The 20,636-nt window shown below is 42.0% G+C and overlaps 2 protein-coding genes across 2 annotated transcripts in view; both read left to right on the plus strand.

Moving 5' to 3' along the window:
- Positions 1-6,186, plus strand: part of DNAJC6 (DnaJ heat shock protein family (Hsp40) member C6) — a 133,863-nt gene extending 127,677 nt beyond the window's left edge. Inside the window, exons 17-19 of the mRNA XM_028142365.2 lie at positions 923-1,065; positions 2,881-3,057; positions 3,918-6,186. Coding sequence (XP_027998166.2) covers positions 923-1,065; positions 2,881-3,057; positions 3,918-4,019 — 422 coding nt within the window. The 3' untranslated portion in view covers positions 4,020-6,186. The remainder of the gene's footprint in view (positions 1-922; positions 1,066-2,880; positions 3,058-3,917) is intronic.
- Positions 6,187-7,277: 1,091 nt separating this feature from the next.
- On the plus strand, positions 7,278-20,225 carry LEPROT (leptin receptor overlapping transcript). Its single transcript, XM_008139397.3, has 4 exons — positions 7,278-7,336; positions 11,747-11,822; positions 16,835-17,021; positions 20,068-20,225. Exons 1-4 carry the CDS (start codon positions 7,321-7,323, stop codon positions 20,182-20,184), a joined length of 396 nt encoding a protein of 131 aa, XP_008137619.1. The 5' UTR covers positions 7,278-7,320; the 3' UTR covers positions 20,185-20,225.
- The last annotated feature ends 411 nt before the right edge of the window (positions 20,226-20,636 follow it).

The raw sequence follows: 20,636 nt of genomic DNA on the forward strand, positions 1-20,636 counted from the left end.
AGAGAGAGATAGAAACATCAATGATTACAGAGAATCATTGATCGGCTGCCTCCTGCAAGCCCCCTACTGAGGATCAAATCTGCAACCCGGGCATGTGCCCTTGTCTGGAATCGAACCTGGGACCCTTCAGTATATAGGCCGACCAACATTCTATTCACTGAGGGCTCTGCTTTGTTTTAATTTAATAAACATTTAAATAGCCAGGTACTGTTCTAAGCACTTTAAAATGCTAACATCAATTCTCACACAACCCTATGAGGTAAGTAGTACAGACTGTACAGATGAGGTAAGGCATGGGGATGATAAGTAACTTGTCTCAAGGTAACATTGCTAAAGTAGCAGAGCTGGAATTCAGACCCCAAGGAGTCTCTCCAGAGTATCTGCACCACCAGCTAGGCTGCCTCTCCAAACAGAATGAGAACGATTGAGGCCACACCCAGACTTGGAGAAAAAGACCACTATGGTGGACTAAAACTGTCAGCTGGGTATAGGAGGGAAAGTGGTGGCATGCATGGATTTCAAGCACCAAGACCCAGACTTCATGCCATCATAGATACTAACGAGTTGTATGACTGGGAGAGAGCGTGGGGGAGAATCAATATTACCCTCATCTATACATAAACGGTCCAGTGGAGACAGAATTATGGAATTGGATTTACTCTAATGATCTAGCCTCCTAGTTTTGCCATGGACATGGTATATGATTCTGGAAAAAAAATCTCTTCAGTTCCCTAGACTTCATTTTCCTCATCTATAAAATGAGCATGGAAGTCTTATATTCTACCCACAGGGTAAATGTGAGTATTAAGGGGATTTATGCATGTGAAAGCAACTTGAAGATTCTAAGTGTTATGAGACAATGGTCTGATACTTTGTTTAAGGGTAAAAACTAGAATGATTTTTTTAAAAAATTATATTGCAGAAGGGAAACAAAAGGCAGCTGACTTTGAAGACCTACTTTCTGGTCAAGGCTTCAATGCACACAAAGACAAAAAGGGGCCTCGAACAATAGCTGAGATGAGAAAGGAAGAAATGGCTAAGGAAATGGATCCTGAGAAATTAAAGGTGAGTCCCTGGCCCAGGGTGATTATCTTGTATGACAAGGTTGTGTGTGTGGAGCTATCCGGTGCCTAGTCCCCAGCTTCCGCAGTGCTTTCCTCCACTTTTAAGCAGAGCAATTCTGCTTTTATCTGCTTCTGATTCTGGAAGTCTTAAGAAGATTTGACTTGGAGAAAAAAGAATGTTACTCCATTTTTTTTTTAAAGTCCGAAAACCAGCTCTTCTAACTGCCTTATTTCACAGATGAGGAAACTGATGATAGATAGTTCATTGATGAGGATGTTGTGTGGACAGCGGGGCCCAGGTTAGCTTGGAAACAAAAGAGTGGTTATGTTGACGAGTTGTGTGAGGTAGTGGAAGAGCTTATAAACATCAAGAGAATAGGAATGCCCTTCATAGAGGGAGAGGTCCAGTTCCTATGTGACAAAATACTGCATATGCTGCCACTACAACAAACTGGAAGATGAGGGTCCAATCTGTTACTGCTTCAAAGGACTAGTACAGCCAGTCAATCATTTGGAAAAAATATAGCACATTTCTAGACAGATTTGAACATTAGTTGAAGACGTATATTTAGATTCTTGGATACATTTTTAAGTACAGTAGAAAATCCTTTGTTTGTATTTGCTTTTCTCTTCACATAACATCACAGAAGCTTTATGTTCCTTCCAAAAAGTTTGTGCTCCTTCTTGATAACTTTTGTTCATTAGGCAAACTGACCTAGGTATGTGCCCTGATGGGAATTGAACCATGACCTCCTGGTTCATAGGTTGATGCTCAACTGGCTGGGCTTAACAAACCTTTTTGAGCTCTAGTCTGTGCCAGGAGAGTTATTTGGTTTCTGAGAAACAGTGTTATGTAAGAAATAGTACCTTTTCTCAAACAGCTCTGCCTCATGGCAGAGAAGGACAAACACACAGACAATTACAATGAAGTGTGGCACCTCTATAATAATAAAAGGGTAATATGCTAATTAGACCAGATATCCATCTGGATGTCCTTCCGGACAAAGCCACGGTGGCAGGGGCTGAGGTAGAGGTGGTTAGGGGTGACCAGGCTGGCAGGGGAGGGCAGTTAGGGGTGACCAGATCAGCAGGCAGAGGTGGTTAGGGGCGATCAGGCCAGTAGGAGAGCAGTTAGGGGCATAAGGCAGGTAGGCAGAGTGGGTTAAGGGTGATCGGGCAGGCAGGCAGGTGAGTGGTTGGAGCCAGTGGTTCCGGATTGTGAGAGGGATGTCCGACTGCTGGTTTAGGCCAGATCCCGCAGGGGTTGGGCCTAAAGTGGCAGTCGGACATCTCCCGAGGGGTCCTGGATTGGAGAGGGTGCAGGCCAGGCTGAGGGAGCCCCCCATGCATGAATTTCGTGCCCTGGGCCTCTAGTATTATGATAGAAACATATTTAAGGGAGTAGCCTGGAGAAATTCTTTCTTTTTTTTAAAGGGGCATTTATTTTACCATATATTAGTATGCTGGATACTGTACCAGACAGAATTGGATAGCAGAGACCAAAATAGACATGGTGTATGTCCCCATGGAGTGTATACTTTAGGAATGAATCATTCACTCTGGGGTGGGGCAGAGAGGAAGGAATTCAGACTCTCAAAGGGGAACAGTATGAAATTCCTCAGCAGGCTTTTGAAGGATGATGAAGAGTTAACCAAAAAGAGAAGGCAGGAAGTGGAGATGGAAAAGCTTTCCAGGTAGAGGAAGCAGCAAGGAGTACGCAGGCGGCCTCAGGTACTTCGATGTTGCTGGAGCAGGAGGGGTTCCTGAGAGTCCCAATAGAGACCTTCTGAATTTCTTAATTCCCCTGCATTTACAGATTCTGGAATGGATTGAAGGCAAAGAGAGAAATATCAGAGCACTTCTCTCCACGATGCACACTGTGCTGTGGGCTGGGGAGACCAAGTGGAAGCCGGTCAGCATGGCAGACCTGGTAACGCCAGAGCAGGTGAAGAAGGTGTACAGGCGGGCTGTGCTGGTGGTGCATCCAGACAAAGTGAGCATAACCTACCCTATTGTGTTGCCTGTTTGCTCCTCATTTCATTGGTTTATAAACATGCATTAAAACAGCATACCTTCTTTTTAAAAAATATTGTTTTTATTAATTTCAGAGAGGAAGGGAAAGCGAGAGAGAGAAACATCAAGGATGAGAGAGAATCATTGACCGGCTGCCTCCTGCACACCCCACACTGGAGCCCGAGCTCATCACCCGGGTATATGCCTGACCAGAATTGAACCATGACCTCCTGGTTCATGGGTCAATGCACAACCACTGAGCCACACCAGCTGGGCAAAACATCATACGTTCAATTTGCTGGTTATTAGGCCATTTATATGATAAAATAAAGTTCACGGGCTAAAATCCAGTATTTAAGCAAACTTTATGAAGTGGATAAAAAACACACACACTACATATTACAAACAATGGAATGGGGGCTTTCCTTAGAGAGGAATAAGATTCACCAGTGACTGATTTTTAGGATCTCCAAGAACTTAGCTACATTTAGAAATGGGAAAATGGGAGTTTAGAAATACAATCAATTGGAGACAGGTTGTCATAATCCTTTGTCATTTGGTGGATAATTCTGGAAAACTTCTAGAGAATAGAGAAGAAACTTTTGCTGCCCAATAAGTTCTCTGTTATCTACTCATTGACCTACCATAAGTGAATTTCTAGGGAGAAGGCATTCTGTGGAGGTCATAATAATTAGGGTCACATAGATTGGGCTGTAAGAGGGGAAATGGCTTCATAGAAAAACATTTCAGTAACATAGAGCCCACATATTAGCAGTGAAAATTTAATATAAATAAAATTCTGGTCTGTGGTATCTAATGTGTGTTTCGTTTTTTCTATAGGCTACTGGGCAACCCTATGAACAATATGCAAAGATGATTTTCATGGAGCTCAATGATGCCTGGTCTGAATTTGAAAATCAAGGCCCAAAGCCCTTGTATTAATTTATGAGCTTTTCCATCTCTGCTGCAGACCTGTGCTAATGCTTAGTGTATGTCACAGTTCTGAGGTTTTCAAAGATGAACCAAAAACTCCAGTAACATGTATCCAGTACTAAACTGTTAAATTACTCGTGAATTACTTCCTTATTGATAAGGAATGTGGATGTTCCTTTTCTCAAGTCCCCACCATAAAAGGTCCAAAGCAGGAGAGGACTTTTTAGTCAGCTGGCCTTGCCGAGTTACAACATTCCAGCCTGCCCTTTGAGGAGCCTACTCAGCATATTGTGGGGAAATGGAAAACAGAGGCCGCCAGAAGCATAACACCCATCTCATTGTCTGGGAATAGGATTAATGAGCAGAAGTTATGATAACAGGATTACATGAAAGATTTTAACTAATGGTTTTTAGATTTTCTTGGAAAGATATAATTTGAGCAACAGCTTTAGACTCCAGGAATACAACCACTGAGTTTTTTGTTGTTGTTTTTTTTTTTTATGGTCTTTAACATAACACTGTATACTTTTGGTCAAGAGGACTAACAGATGCAAGTGAACTTGAATTGTGGGAAGTGATTATACTACAAACTCTTAAAATTAGAGAAAATGTTGGATAAAGAAAATAGGGACTCTGTAAAAATCTTTAATCCTGGTCAGAAAGGTAGGCTGCTACCTTCCTTTCCCTTTAGAAAACTGGTTGCTTAATGAAAAAAGTCTTAATACCATAACAACAACTCAACCTGATTTGAAAGAAACTTATGATTTTGCCATTAGGCTTAATGCTCTTCCTTTTGCTTAGCCGAGAACATGTCCTTAGCTTGTCGTAAAGCAGTTTGGCACATTCACAAGTTATCAGGACCGATCTCGAGAGGGGACTGAATGTCCTCTAGGTTTGTGAGTGGTTGTGGTGGGAGAGTAGAAGACAACACTGAACACTAGTAACCAGACAGGTACAGTTGCAGTGAGGAAGCTGGGCTGACCTTCAGACCCAGTCAGATGGCTTGTCAAGATTTTTAGGTTCCTCTCCCCAGTTGGTAAACTGAATTCCTTGGATTATCAGTGGGTTTTATTGTTTTAAAAGTTGTTGGGGATCCACAGGAACAGCATTCACACAGGGACATCTGTGAAAGCAAAGCAAGAATGAAACCTTTACGGACTTTAAATGGGTTGGATTTCAGTTCACTGTTTTGGCTGTTTGTGGTTTTAAGAGGTAAGCAGTTGTTATCCTGTGACTGTAGTAGATCTCTTTGGTGCACACATATACAGTGAGCATAGTATATATATATGCAAAGCAGATGGGCAAAAAGATTCCCATGCTAATATTGTGAAAGGCTTTCAAAAATTGTTTTCCAAGACAATCATTTTTTTTCTATTTTAATTTTCTTGTGGCAAACTGTACCAGAGAAGCAGCATGTCAAAATGCTTTATGTTCCAAATTAGAAAAAAGAAAAAAATGCTTTATGTTCCATGTAGAACTCTTTTTTTCCTTTTATTTTTTTGTTAAAAGGATTTGTTTTCTATTTTACTTTTTACTGACAATGTGAAACTCGCAAAAAAAATGTTCTTTTTAAATATACAGCTATAAACTGTTCAAGGTAACCATAACAAACTAGGTGTTATTTATTAACATATTATAAAATAATGTTTGATCCAGTATGTGCTTGTCTTATTTAAAATTGGAATGTGAGACATGTTGCTGTGACTTGGTTTTTTTCTCATTCACATTTGTAGATATTGTGTGAACTACAGTATATAATGATAATAATTAAAAGGATATGTGAATGCCACGTACATTTTGAAATGATAGAACTATATTAACTTTGTATCATGTTTGGATAATTCATCACTGTTCACAGTTTAAAACATCATTAAACATTATGTATTTAGCAATGAGAAAGAATCTTACCTAACTTAATTTTGGGTCCCCCCCCATCTCTTTTCCAAATACGTTATAACTCTGGACCCCTATTTATCTTAAAACCCTTAACATATGCAGACCAACAGGTTTTTGCATTCCTTTTAAATATCTGGTTGTGACAGAGCTTCTTGTTGGTTAAATTCGCCGTTTCATTCATTCATATTTATTGTAATATATTTTTGTTTTGTAAATATGTTACACACAAAATGTGATTGGTTTAAAATATTTGTAATGTATATTAAAAGGCTCAAAAATATTTGTAGAAATCTGTTATTTTTGCACTCGTAGGAATATAATGACAAGCTTGAATTATACTTTCTGACATGATTTACACTTTTAAAAAGTTATGGGCAGCCGGAGCCGGTTTGGCTCAGTGGATAGAGCGTCGGCCTGTGGACTGAAAGGTCCCAGGTTCGATTCTGGTCAAGGGCATGTACCTTGGTTGCGGGCACATCCCCAGTAGGGGGTGTGCAGGAGGCAGCTGATCGATGTTTCTCTCTCATCGATGTTCCTAACTATCCCTCTCCCTTCCTCTCTGTAAAAAATCAATAAAATATATTTAAAAAAATAAAAAATAAAAAGTTATGGGCAAAGAATATGGAAAGCATAGAACACATTTGTACCAAACTGTAATCTGACAGGATTTCTGCATTTATACTCTACCCACCCCAACTGCCACCCTTGCCCCATGGCACACACAGTTTGATCATGCTACGTGAATACTATGTTTCAAAAAGAATCAGCATAGAAATCCTGGTCTCCTAGCTAGAATGTTAATAGGTTTCAAAGCTTCATTTGCATGCTAAAGCAGAAGGATTGATCCTGGGAGTTTTAATAAGTGTACCTTCCATCTATGAGGAGACATGGGAGGAGGGAGGAAAATAAACTAAACACACAGGTAATTAAACATGTGTTGAGACTATAGTATGCTCCGTATACAGTTCTGAAAAAGCAAACCGAGCAGGAATCTGAAAGGTGGTGGGGGTGAGAATTTGTACTTCTCAGGTAGCCAGGGAAACCCTGGGTTCCCATGAAACCCTTTATCTTTACGTTTTGTTGAAAATTAAGCAAAAGCAAGGGAAGAGGGACAGGGCTCTGCAAATTGACCCTCTGAGTTGGGCTCAGGCCCTAGGAGACAGATCACGGTGCGCGGTGGGGGTGACTGAGCAAGTGGCTTTGCAGGGAAGGCCCAGGACGTGGATCAGGGGCCAGGCGCCCAACTCCGTGAGGTGGGGGAGGAGCTATGCGAGATGGGGGCGGAGTTACGGGCGTAACGGGGCGGGGCTCTGTGTGGCGGGGGGTGGGCTCCACCCGCGGTACCGCCCCTGGCCGGGCGTGGGCGGGGCTGTGGCTGGAAACCGGAAGCAGCCGCGGCCCCAGCTCGGGAGACATGGCGGGCATTAAAGGTACATCTGCGGCCGTGGCCGCGGCTCGCCGGTCCTGTTTCAACTTGGAGCTGTGCTTTCAGCGCGTGGGCGGGGAGCGGCCTCCCCCAGACCCGCCGCGCACCCCGCCTCTCCGGGTGGGAATGCGCGCGCCCACCCCCTTCGCGTCTTGGGTTGCGGGTGGAGGGTGTGTGGGGAACCGCAGCCCTGTGTGTTTTTGTGTTTTTTTTTTTTGCTAGGCCACTGGCCGAGCCCTCGCGGGGAGCGGTGCCCGCCTGGGGGACCCGGCCCGCCCGGAGCATCCCCTCCCGGCTCCTCCTCAGCTCCTCGGAAGGTCCCCCCACCCCCCGCACCGCCGAGTCTTGAACGAGGTTCCCACTTCCTGACTTGTCCACCCCGACGCCCCTTCTCTTTCTTCCTGCCGCTCCGCGAGCCTTTGTCTGCAGTGTCCTCGGCGTTGGGACACCGAACCCTCGTGTTCCTTGATGATTTTTTCCAATGAGGCCGAGTCGACTGCAGGCGGGTGCTCCTGGAAAGCACCCAGAAATGCTGCATGTCTTCTCGTAATTGTGGGGAGCAAATTAGGTGGAATTTTATCGTTACTTTCATCTTTGGGCAGCCAAGAAAGGGGTGTTTGTGCAGTATGTGTTTTTGAATGGTGCAGTTGATTAAAAAAAAAAAGGGGGGGGTGTGGTTGATAAAACGGGGGTACCAAGAACACCGTTTCCCTTATCGGTGTGCCTCCAGAGGACTGGGGGATGCCAGCGTTGGGAGAGGTTATGGGAAGGTTTCCTGTTATTTTGGGAGGAAACCATTAGTTTTGTAATCTTTTTGAATAGAGGGCATAACTTGTTTCGTTGCTGGAGTTCCTATTTTCTGTAAAATGTGTACCCAAAGATCTCCCCACCTGCTGTAAACTTGTATACAACAGATTTGCACGCATGGGTATGTTCGCCGTGAAATGTATCTGAGTGTGTGAGCAGCAGACAAGTTTTATCATTATTTCTGGGTGACCTGATGTTCGACATCAGTTTAGGAAACATGATTTATTTGGACAGTGACCCCTGGGTAATAAATACAGCCATTTGAAGCCAGTGCAGGAAACAGTTGACAAAGGTAGTATCTGTATTGCACTGTTTAGTCATGCCCAGAAACTATCAAATAATAACGTTTATGTGTGAATGTGTTAGAAATGGTGAAGGAAGCTAGGTTATGAAATGGAAAAGGATTAAGGGAAGGAAGCTTTTGCAGGTAGCTCAACTTTGAAGGGATTACTGTCTGCCTGAGACTTGGCGTAAAAAGACACATGGGAAATTGTTGGGCAAGGGAGTTGGAAATAGTTACTATGTTCCTAGCTAAGGCATGCTCAGATACAGTGGGAGCACAAAGATGGTGTTGTGGTTGAATCATGTCTCTCAAATAGATATGTTCTGACTCCCCAGGACTTGTCAAGGTGACTTTTTCTGGAAATAGGGTCTTTGCACATGTTATCAAGTTAATATTGGATTTGATTGGGCCCTCACCCAAGGACTGTTGTTCTCATAAGAGAAATTTGGACGTGGAGACATGTAGGGACACCATAGGAAGATACCATAGAAAGTTGAAGGCAGAAAGAAGAGTAAGGCAGCTGCAAGCCACTGGGACATGGACACCATGAAGGACACCGATGCCTTCCCGATACCGTGAAGCCTCCAGAACTGGAGGAAATAAATTTCCATTGTTCTGAGCCACTCAGTTGGTACATTGTTAATAGCAGTCCTAGTAACTGGTACAGATGGGATCGCTTGACCCTGCTTTGGGGACGAGGAGGACCGTTTCTACAGGAGGCAACCCTTGAATGGAAGCGAAAAGGATCAGTAAGGCTTCGCCTGGCAAAGGCTGGGGTGAGGATAGAGTTTATTCCAAGTGGAGAGAACAGCATGTGACACAGAGCAGAGGGCATGAAAGAGCACACCTGTTCTCTTCACCAGGAGCTTCATCTGTGTTATTAAGACTGGATCTTAATGGGAGAGTGGTGAGGCAGTCAGGGATCAGACCACGCTGATCCTCAAGTGTCAAAACAACGTGTCAGCTATGAAAGCAATGCGAAGGGGCGACACCACCTTTGTATATTTGAGAGATCACTGTCAGCTGTGTGGAGGGTGGATTGGAAGAGATGATTAGAGCTAGGCATGGGATGATAAGGGCCTGCTCTAGGGCAGTAGCAGAGGGTTCAAGAGAAGCAAGCTGCTATAAAGCGGGTGGCTTAAACAAAAATTTATTTTCTTAGTTCTGGAGTTTGGGAAGTCCAAGGTCAAGATGCCAGCAGATTTGATGTGAGGGCCTGCTTCCTGGTTTATAGACAGCTATCTTCTTGCTGATTCCTCACACGGTGGAAGGGGTAAGGGAGCTCTCTGGGTCTCTTCTGAGGGCACTAATCCCATTGATGAGGGCTCTGCACTTACGGGCTGATCTCCTCCCAAAGGCCTCGCCTCCCAATACCATCACGCTAGGCCTTAGGATTTAACATGAGTTTTGAGGGTTGAGGTGGGGCTGGAATACAAGCTTTCTGTCTATAGGAGTGAGATCTGGGAGATGGAGTCACCTTGATATGCTGTTTTACTAGAGGACATAGTACAATGATGGTGTTGGTGTTTCAAGGTAGAACCTTCAAAGGGAAGAAATGTGTGTGTCGGGGGGGCGGGGGGACGATGGAGTGGGGATGTTCAGTTTTTCACGTCTTGAATTTGAGGTCCTTGTTGGCTACTCAGACGGAGAAGACAAGATTGGAGTTGGAGGTGCAGCATTTATGTGGCCAGACCCTTGCGGTGCTGGGGAGCTTTGGGTGGAATGCTTCATCTCAACAAGAGTATAGAGTGAAAAAAGATGAAGTTGGAATCCTGGTCAGCTCCAACTTTAAGAGGCAGAGAGGATGCAATTTCCTAAAGGAAAAAAGAAAAAGGACTAAAAGAATCAGCCATAGATATACAGTTGTGAGCCTTGAGGGATTGGTGTCACAGACCAGAAAGAAGAGGTTTGCGGTCCCTAGCTTTGAAAACTGTCCTGGGGGAGGGAGCAGTACCGATAGATGGTCAGGCACAGGGAGGGGACAGAGACAACTAGGAAGAGATTCTCCTTAATTAAACAATACATAAAAACTTACTTTTGTACATTTTTCTTTAAAAAGTGACATCTACTAAATGGAAAAATATACAAATTAAAATTATTCTTTCCTTTTCCTCTAATACCTACATACTTCTAGGTGTTTCTTAAAAGCACTTTGGCATCTTCCTATAAAACATTCCCTCCAAATCTCTTAATGTAACAGTAAGCAATGAGAATGTTGGTTAGTTTAATCAGTGACTAATTTTGAGTGTTAGGTATTTTTTTCAGAAGGATATTTGGATAATATAGTGTCCTATGCTTCTGACTTATACCATTTCAAAGAACATTGCTAAAATGAGCAGATACCCACATCAATCAACATTTACTTATTGAATCCCTCCTTTTGCCAAGCACTTTACATAGATTATCTCATTTAATTACTATAAGCTCCCTAATAAGGTGGTACCATTATTACTATTTTACAGGTGAGAAATCAGATTTAGAGAAGTTTAGCTTCTATACAAGGTCACACAACCAATTGGCAGAGAAGATTTGAACAAATGTTGGTGACTCAGAGCTCAAGATTTTTTTTAACACATTAGCAGCATAAGGACAGATGTGTTCCTTTCCCCTCAGAGATTAGTGTCCTATAGATGCCAGGAATAAATATTTTATTTAGTAGTTGAGAATAATTTTCTATGAAGACATGAAGGCAATCTCCAAATACTTAAAGTACTAAGGTTTGGGGAGGTAAAAATGACTAAAGTGTATGTATTTCAGAGAAGCAGTTTTGTATATAATTTAAGGAAAGAAGGTTTTCAACGTTTAGAAACTGTCAGAATGAAATGACCTGCCTCAGGTGGTAGTGAGTTTCCTTTCACTGGAGTCATACAGACTGGCTGGCTGCCCTCTTCTGACAAATATAGAGGGAATTAATACAGTAGATAGTGGTTGGGTACTGGAAATTCTTGAGACCTTTCTCCACCTAATGATTTCAAAGTGGTGGGCGTAGGCAATGATATGCTAGTCAAATGTAACATTAACTAATGAAATAAGTAAATTGCTACATTTGCTTAAATTGTGGACTTAATTTTTTTAATTAAAATTTTTTATTGAGATATATTCACATACCACAAAATTAACCTTTTAAAAATGTTAAATTCTGTGTGGTTTTTTTTTTTTTTTTAATATATTCACAACCATCACTACTATCTAATTCCAAAATATTTCATCACCCCCAAGAGAAATTCTATACCCAATATAGTCACTTCTCATTTCTCCCCTCTTACCCCAGCCCCTGGCAACCATTGATCTAGAACCTGTAACTCTTGGCTTTATCTTTCACAGCTCTTGTGTTATTATCCTTCAGTGGGGCTATTGGACTGACTTTTCTTATGCTGGGATGTGCCTTAGAGGATTATGGGTAAGTTATTTCAAAAAAACTATTCTTTTTGTGTCTTCGTCACTATTTTGTGTGTATGTGTCATGAGTATTAGGGAGTTTGGTCAATTTAACATCAAACTTCAACCAATGAGTTAGTGAAGCCCAAATTATGAACCCAATCCCTTCATAGGTCAGTTGTACTTGTGCAGAGAAAAGCTTTTTTTAAAAATTGATATATTCATTTAATAAGCACTTATTGAATACCTTCTCTGGATCAGCTGGGAATGGAGGAATGAAGAGACAGTGTCCTAGCTGGTTTGGTTCAGTAGATAGAGAATCAGCCTGCGGACTGAAGGGTCCCGGGTCCAATTCTGGTGAAGGGCACATGGCCGGGTTGCGTGCTCAATCCCCAGTATGTGCAGGAGGCAGCCGATCAATGATTCTCTCTCATCATTGATGTTTCTATCCCTCCCTCTCCCTTCCTCTCTGAAATCAATAAAAATATATTTAAAAAGAAGAATGAGGAGACATAGTCCTGTCCTCAAGGAGCTTACATTGAGCGAGAGACAGGTAAACTATCCAGTTAGTAAGACAGCTGTAGGGGAGATATGGGAAAAGTACACTGAGAGCTTTGAGAAAGTGCATCAGAGTATCAGAGTTTTCCCGGGACAGTTGGGGAGGGCTGCACAGAAGTTGTCTTTTAGCCGAGACTTGGTGGATAAATGAGAGTTTATCAGGCAGAGTCGGGAGGGAACATTCAACAAATTTCTTTATTCACAAGTGTTGGTTGAGTGCTTGCTGTTTTCCAGCTGCTGTTAAGGGAACTGGGGATCCTGTATAATAAAAGAGAAGCATGTAAATTGACCGTACCTCCTCTGTGCTCACCAGCCAATCAGGAGTGAGTATGCAATTAACCCAACAAAGATGGTGGGTTAATTTGCATACACAGACGCCAGGCAGAGAGCAGAGTGGGAGAGCTGGTGGAGAATGGAGCGGCTTGGGGAACTTGGCTCCCCAAGCCGCCAGACGGCGAGCAGAGAGGGAGAGCTGGCGGCTAGGAGGACTTGGCAGAGCAGGAGGCCGTGGGATGGAGACAGAGCAGAAAGGGAAAACCAAGAGCGTGGGGAGCACCAGGAATTCTGGGAATAGTAGTTCTGGTGGCAGCCCTAGGACTGGAAGCGGAAGCTCAGAGCGTGGGGAGCACCAGGAATGCTGGGAATCGTAGTTCTGGTAGCAGACGGATCTCCTAGACACTAGAGCAGTGATGGGCAACCTTTTGAGCTTGGTGTGTCAAACTTCGCCAAAAAACTGAGCATAACTTGGGTAGTGTGTCACTTTGAGGAAAAAACATTATTTCGCAAATGTTTCATCCTCAGCATGCGGCCGCCTCAGCAGCCGTGTGTCATCAGAAATGGCTACGTGTGTCAGTGCTGACATGCGTGTCATAGGTTCGCCATCACTGCACTAGAGCAAAGTGAGCCTGGAGCAAGTTACTGTTGCAGTGGAGGATGGAGGGAAAGCAAAGGTGAGAGACACAAGTAAAATCAGAGTGTCTAGGAAAAATTAAAGGGAAGATATCCTAAAACTTCCAGGAAATCTCCACCAATGAAGCAAAGAAAAAAAAAAAGCCTCTATTATTCTGTGAGCAACAAACCAAACTGGGTTGGGGTCTCAGACAATTCGCTCATGATTGTAAAGACAGACAGAAACTCCTGGATTAGAGAGGGCTCCCCTGAGGGCTCCCAGATTGGAGAGGGTGCAGGTCAGGCTGAGGGCCCCGCCCCCCCCCCACCCCATTCATGAATCTTCATGCACCGGGCCCCTAGTTAAGAAATAAGAAAACAAGAGTCCTGCTCTGTTGGAGTCTGTATTTCAGAGGGGGAGACAGATGGTAAACAGATTTTAACCCTTTGCACTCGCTTGCTTTTTTCTCGATTCCTTTATTCTAATGCTAACCGTGTCGAGTCACACTCGACAGAGTGCAATGTGCATGCTGCCCTGGCTGGTGTGGATCAGTTGGTTGAGCATTGTCTCATGCACTGAGAGGTTGCTGATTTGATTTCTGGTCAGGCACATGCCTGGGTTGTGGGCTCAATCCCCAGTAGGAGGGTGAAGGCGGCAGCCAGTTGATGGTTCTCATCAATGTTTCTCTCTCTAAAAATCAATAAAAAATATTTAAAATAAAATGCACATGCTATCAGAGGTAGAAGTGTTAAGAATAAAGGGTAAAGGACACAGGGATGGTGGTTATTGTATTGAAATGTTGGACCTTTGGGAATGGGGCAATATAACCATGAGATGTGAATTGAGACCAAGTTTTTCCATAAGTGAAGATCAGATAAATGGAAGTTAGGTCTTATGGGCCTTCATTACAAAAAATACTCTGGATCATTTCTATCCTGTGAACTATCATGATCCAAGCTTTGCCGTCTGTTTCATTTTTCTGTATTTTTCATTTAGTATAACACGTATATAGCTATAAAAAGAGTATTATCATATACATCTTCATTAATCATAAGTAGTTGGACTATTAGCAAAACCCAAAGAACAAGTATATTATTATAACATATCATTAGCATACAGGTAAAAACAAACCAACTGGTTTCTGAGTTTAGCATTGATCTGAAGATATATAAACACAGGCCTTGTCAGTGTTTTGGGATAGCTGTCTATCTCTGATGTCAGTGGCTTCTCATTCTAGAGGAGTCTCTGATGTCTGTTGTAGGCGGCGGCAAGTATCAGAGATGGGTAGATGTCTGTTTGTGGTTAGGTGCTGATAAGGTCCTGTCCAGTGAGGTTGGAGAGTGTGTTTTATTTGATGTCCTTTCCAGTAAACAAAATCTCTAGGTGGTAGTTAATGATTCTTAGTCTTTGTCTTCTGGTTGCTTCCTGGGAAAGGAAGCGGTTACCTATTTGGCATTTTCTGGTAGTGACTTGATCAAACCTTGACAGTAGTGTAAGCTGTCTCCTTTCAATAATGTCAGCTCATAAGTTCCTTCATCTAATCTAAGTCCAGCTTGAATGCACTACGAGGCATGAAGGAATGTATAAATACTGAAAAAAAAATGGTGTTTGCCAGGGAGCCTCAAAGAACCAAGTAGCCATCTTGGGTTTCCCATATCCCCAACTATTCATTTTATCTACAGCCATTTTTCACCCTGGTAGCATACCCTAGAAGTCTTTCATCACTTATTTTACAGTGCTTCCCATGCAATTTAACATAAAAAAAAGTCCTGATTAGTTTAAAACGTCTCTGTTGTAAGAAGAGAGAACAGATCTTTATGAGTTGTCCCAGGGTTCATTTTGGAGCACAGTAAAGTTATTCCTACATATGTTGAGATTTTAACCCTTAAAACCTTAATTTCCAATGAAAACTAAGAAGTCAAATTTATGAAGACATTTTATAAACTCTAGAAACATTTCATAGATGTAAAAGTCAATTATTAACATGGACTTATTTTTATAAAACCCTGGATAAAACATAATATAACTATATTATATTTAAAATATCAACTCAAAAGACATGTCTGTTCTACTTAAACCACAAACTTAAACTAGCTTTTATTTACTAAGGGTTAATTTTAGATCATGTGAACTTACAAAGCACTTGAACTAGTTTCTATATTTCTGAGAATTTTGAAATACCCAATCGCAAGTGCTTGCCTTTAAATTAATTTTAATAATACCATCTGGAGGTAGAAAATTATCTCACATTTTCAGTGTTCACATGTAGACACAAACTGACACAAACAGAGACCTTGGCTATGAGAAAAACTCACTTGTGTGTAAAAAATCAGTTGGATCCAAATTTTGTTTTGAGGCATTTATAATTTATATTGTTAATGTAAGAAATGTCTAAATCTGTGGAGAATTTTTATAAGCCTTTATTTAAGCCAAAACTGACAACAATTGCTGGAAAGCAAGATCTCAAATGCTCGGAAGAATAATAGTTTTTGCAGTTTCTTTTATGCATTTGACATTAAGGAGGGAATGTAAGGAAAATTACCTGAAGTTGGGAGAAAACAAGGTACAGTTAACAAGATTATGTGCTCTCTTGAGGGAAGCTATGCTTATTTCAAAGGTGTATTAACCTGGATGCACAGAAAAATAGACAGGGCTTGTTTAAGGCAAAGATAAATCTTTCACTAAAGAAGTTATATGCTGCCCAGTCAGTGTGGTAAGTGGTTGAACGTCGACTCATGAACGAGGAGGTCATAGTTTGATTCCCAGTCAGGGCACATGCCAGGGTTGTGAGCTTGATCCCCAATGGGGGTCGTGCAGGAGGCTGCAGATCAATGATTCTCTCTTATCATTGATGTTTCTATCTCTATCTCCCTCCTGCTTCCTCTCTGAAATCAATAAAAAACAAACAAACCACATTTGAAAAAAAGAAAGTTATATGCTTGGAGCGTGACTGCCCACCATGACCGGCTCATTTAAGATTTTATGATCAGATCTTCCTGTGAGATTATTTTTCATCACTGAACTTGTATATACCCCCCCCTTTTTTTGTCCACAACGGCTTCCTGTAAATGGGAACATAGATTTTCTTTAGAAAACTTATTGTATTCTAGGAAGAATTAAGAGCTCTTTGCTGTGGGTATGTCAGGAAGCAGCTGGGTCTAGTCCAGTCCTTTTTTCTAATCTGTGTCTGTTTCCTCACTTGTCCAATAATGGCTTTGAACTAGAAAATTTCTAAAAAAACCTAACAATATTGTTTGGTGATTCTGTTTTAAAAAGAAAAGTTTTTATTGATTTCGGAGTGGAAGGAAGAGGGAGAGAGGGAATCATTGATTGGCTGCCTCTTGCCGGCCCCCCACTGGGAATCGAGCCTGCAACCCAGGCTTGTACTCTGGCCCAGTATCAAACCATGACCTCCTGGTTCATGGGTCGATGCTCAACCACTGAGCCATACTGGCTGGGCTATTAGGTGATTCCTGAGATATACTGTATTTCATTTAAAATAATTTTTAAAATAATATCAACTTTGAAACAGTAGAATGTCTTAACTGTAACTTTTCTTTTTGCATTTCTCCTGGGTCCAACCAACAGTGTTTATTGGCCCTTGTTCGTCCTGATATTTCACGCCATCTCTCCCATTCCTCATTTCATTGCCAAAAGAGCAACGTATGACTCTGATGCAACAAGCAGTGCCTGTCGGGAACTGGCATATTTTTTCACTACTGGAATTGTTGTTTCTGCCTTTGGATTTCCTGTTATTCTTGCTCGTGTGGCTGTGGTGAGTTTTGTTCTCTATTGTTTTGCCCAGTTGTCACTGAGTTTACTTCAAAGGCCTGTGTCTGGACCACAATTTCATTTTCATTGCTTAGACTTAATACTCAAAGCCAGGCATGTTTTCAGTCAATCTAGTCTATATTTTAGATCTACCTAACAATATCTTGGCCATATTTACAGAATGCTTTCTTAGTTTCTCTTATAACTTTTAGCCAGGCCAAATGACTTCTTGCTTTTTCTACTTTAAGCTATTATCTGGAATTGTTCTTATCTTAATGGCAGTCCATAGAGACTACAATAACAATACTTTTCTAGTTTCAAAATGAACATATAAATGAGTTCTGATTACCCAATTTAAATGTGTGTGGAGTGGGAGTTTCCCCCACACCTCCAACGAGCAATTCTCTAACACCAGCTGGGTGTCCAACAATTCATCTCGATTCTGACACTGTCTATCCAGAAATAGTGAAGTATTAGATCCTACGTGTTAAGGGTTTAGTCCCACAAGACTGCCCTCTCTTTCAGTTGCCAATCAAAAGTCCAGGTTGTCACTTGTGCTTCTGACTGATTGGCTATAGATCAGAGGTCCCCATGACCCTTATCTTCTGTTTAATTGATTTGTTCACAGAATTCAGGAAACCCATTTACTCACTGTATTACTAGTTTAATTATAAAAAGTGTCCGGTCGGTCGTCTGTTCAACCAATCGAAGTGTAATATGCTAATGATATGCTAAGGATGCTCAACTGCTCACTATGAGGCAGGGGGCAGATAGTCAACCGGTCAACCAGTCGCTATGACGTGCACTGACCATAGGGGGCAGATGCTCCTACTGGTAGGTTAGCTTGCTGCTGGGGTCCAGCAGATCGGGACTGAGCGAGATGGGCTGGATACGCCCTGGAGCCCTCCTGCAGACCCTCCCCAGCTGGCCAACCTCCTGCGCCCCTCCCAGGCCCTGATTGTGCACTGGTGGGGTCCCTTGGCCTGGCCTGCGCCCTCTCGAAATCTGGGACTCCTCAGGGAATGTTAGAGAGCCGGTTTCAGCCTGATCCCGCAGGCCAGGCCAAGGGACCCTACTGGTGCAGGAATTAGTGCACCGGGCCTCTAGTGTTAGCATAATAAAAGTCACCTTTATCACTGATATCACTTAGGAAATTCCAAGTGTTTTAGGACTATGTTCCAGAAAGGAAAAGATCAAATATATCCTATCTAATAAAGAGGGAATATGCTAATTGACCCTCATGCCATCACCAAGATGGCAGTGCCTAAAGCCAATAGGGAGGGAATATGCTAATTGACTGCCCCGCCCTCAAAGATGGTGGCGCCCACAGCCACAAGATGGTGGCGCCCAGTCCCCTCAGCCCTGCCTGCCTCCAGAGTCCCCCAGTACCCTCAGCCCCCCAGCTGCCCAGGGCCAGCCCAAAGCACAGGCAAGCCTTGGATGGCGGCTGGCCGCCCGAGGCTCAGGTAACCAGGGCTGGCCAAGGCTTGCGCTGCCGACAGTGGCAGCAGCAGAGGTGTGATGGGGCATCGCCTTCCCCTGATCGCCAGGTCACCTCCTGCCCCTGAGGGCTCCCAGACTGTGAGAGGGGGCAGGCCGGGCTGAGGGGTCCCCCCCTCCATGCATGAATTTTCATGCACTGGCCCTCTAGTATTATTATAAAACACAGTACCACGATATCATATCAAATTCTTCTTCAGTAGGATCATGGACACAATCCTCAAGTCAACACAGTAGGTATATGTTGTGGGACAACTAACTATATAGCTATTAGAAAATAGAGTGAATAAAAAACACATTGTGGGTATATTTATTCCATTCTTTGACATTCACTGTCTTTTATACTCTTTATTTTTTAATTTTTTTAAATGGTGATTTTTTTATACTCTATTTTTATTCCCCCAATTACATACTGTTTCAATTTCATGAAACTTATTGGGACATTGAATATCAGATATGTACAAGTCTTATTTATTCATTTAGTAAATATTTTTGTAACATCTGCTATTTGTCAGACACCAAGAATAAGAGCCAGATGCTGTCTTCTGTTCCCAAAGAGCACAGAAACTAGCCTGATGGATAAGCTTATAATAAATGCACTGTGTGGTAATTAAAACAGTATCAGAATGCCCTGAGAACGCTCAGAGAAATACTAACTGGCATTTGATGTGGTTTTTGGTAAATCAGGTTTTGATTAAAGTAGGGAAGGCTGTTAAATGGAATGACATCCAACTGTGGAAATGCAATTAATATGTGGAATAAAGAGCAGTAGTCCAATATGATGGAGCAAAAAGGAGTAATGGAGATTGAGGTTAGAAAGGTTGGTGAAGCCTGATCAGGAAGGGTTTTGAATATCCTACCAGTTTGAACTCTATCTAGATAATAGAGAAGCATCAATGGTGTTTGAATGCAAGATTGTCATGACCTTATTCTTTTTATACCTCAGACTAAGTACTTCTTAAATTTTGCTCTAAAGATTTGTATTTTTACCTTTCATTACCACATCATGTTATATGAAGCAACTTCCATTGATGTTTTCTAAAACAAAAAATGCCCACTAGAGGGTACTCTCATCCCCAACTGTACCTCTGTAAAATCATCTGCCACGCTGGAAAGCTATTTTCATTTGCATGCAGATTATTTTTAAAAATCTTTTCTTGCCTAGAAAAGAAACAAATCCATAATTCTCTAATTCCTGTTTTCGTGAAAGAAGGCAATGTGTATAGAACTTTCAGTACCCAATGTTGCAATTGGACCTTTTATAATATGCTGCATGTATTTTACTTAAGGCCATCATTGTCTACTGAAAGCAAGTAGAGAAATATGTCTAATGGAGAAAATGTTACGGATGATACTAGACTTAATTAACAAGCATCATGAAGTAATTAGACTAATTATTGAATAGTTCACTGTCTCCTGCCTGTTACATTAAGCCTTTTAGCAGTTTTATGTAATATTTCATTGAATTTTTCTAATGCAGAAAATAACAGATTTGCAAAGAATGTAATATGATGAAAGTAAATATTTAATCCTTTTTTCTTATGTTTCAGATCAAATGGGGAGCGTGTGGCCTTGTGCTGGCAGGCAATGCAGTCATTTTCCTTACAATTCAAGGTTTTTTCCTTGTATTTGGAAGAGGAGATGATTTTAGCTGGGAGCAGTGGTAGCACTATATTCTGATAAAACACATTTAATTTCTTATAATTCATACTATATGTGTGTGCACATGTGGCCTTTTGCTATGAAATTCAATATGCTGGGTTTTTTTTTTATACTTTTATATCATGTTCACTTTAAGGAGGACTATATGAGAAAGAGATTTGTTTTATTACCAGCAAATAGACCACTCCATGTACTCAAGTTGAATTATGTTACTTGGCTGTTCATATAGTCATGGTGCTCTCAGAAAATATATTAACACATTCTTGTAGCCAGCTGCTCACATTTGCAATGCACCTACACCTTTTGCCTGGGGATGTGCTTGGATAGGAGCAGGTCTCAGTTCTGCTCAGGATTTCAAGATACACTTGTGACTCAGAGAGGTAGAGGTGGCTCCCTCTTTGTGTGGTAGACCCTTGCTTCTCAGAGTGTGGTCTGTAGACCAAGAGCATCGGCATCT

This window comes from Eptesicus fuscus, chromosome 9 (genome assembly GCF_027574615.1).
Source record: "Eptesicus fuscus isolate TK198812 chromosome 9, DD_ASM_mEF_20220401, whole genome shotgun sequence".
Classification (NCBI taxonomy): Eukaryota; Metazoa; Chordata; class Mammalia; order Chiroptera; family Vespertilionidae; genus Eptesicus; species Eptesicus fuscus.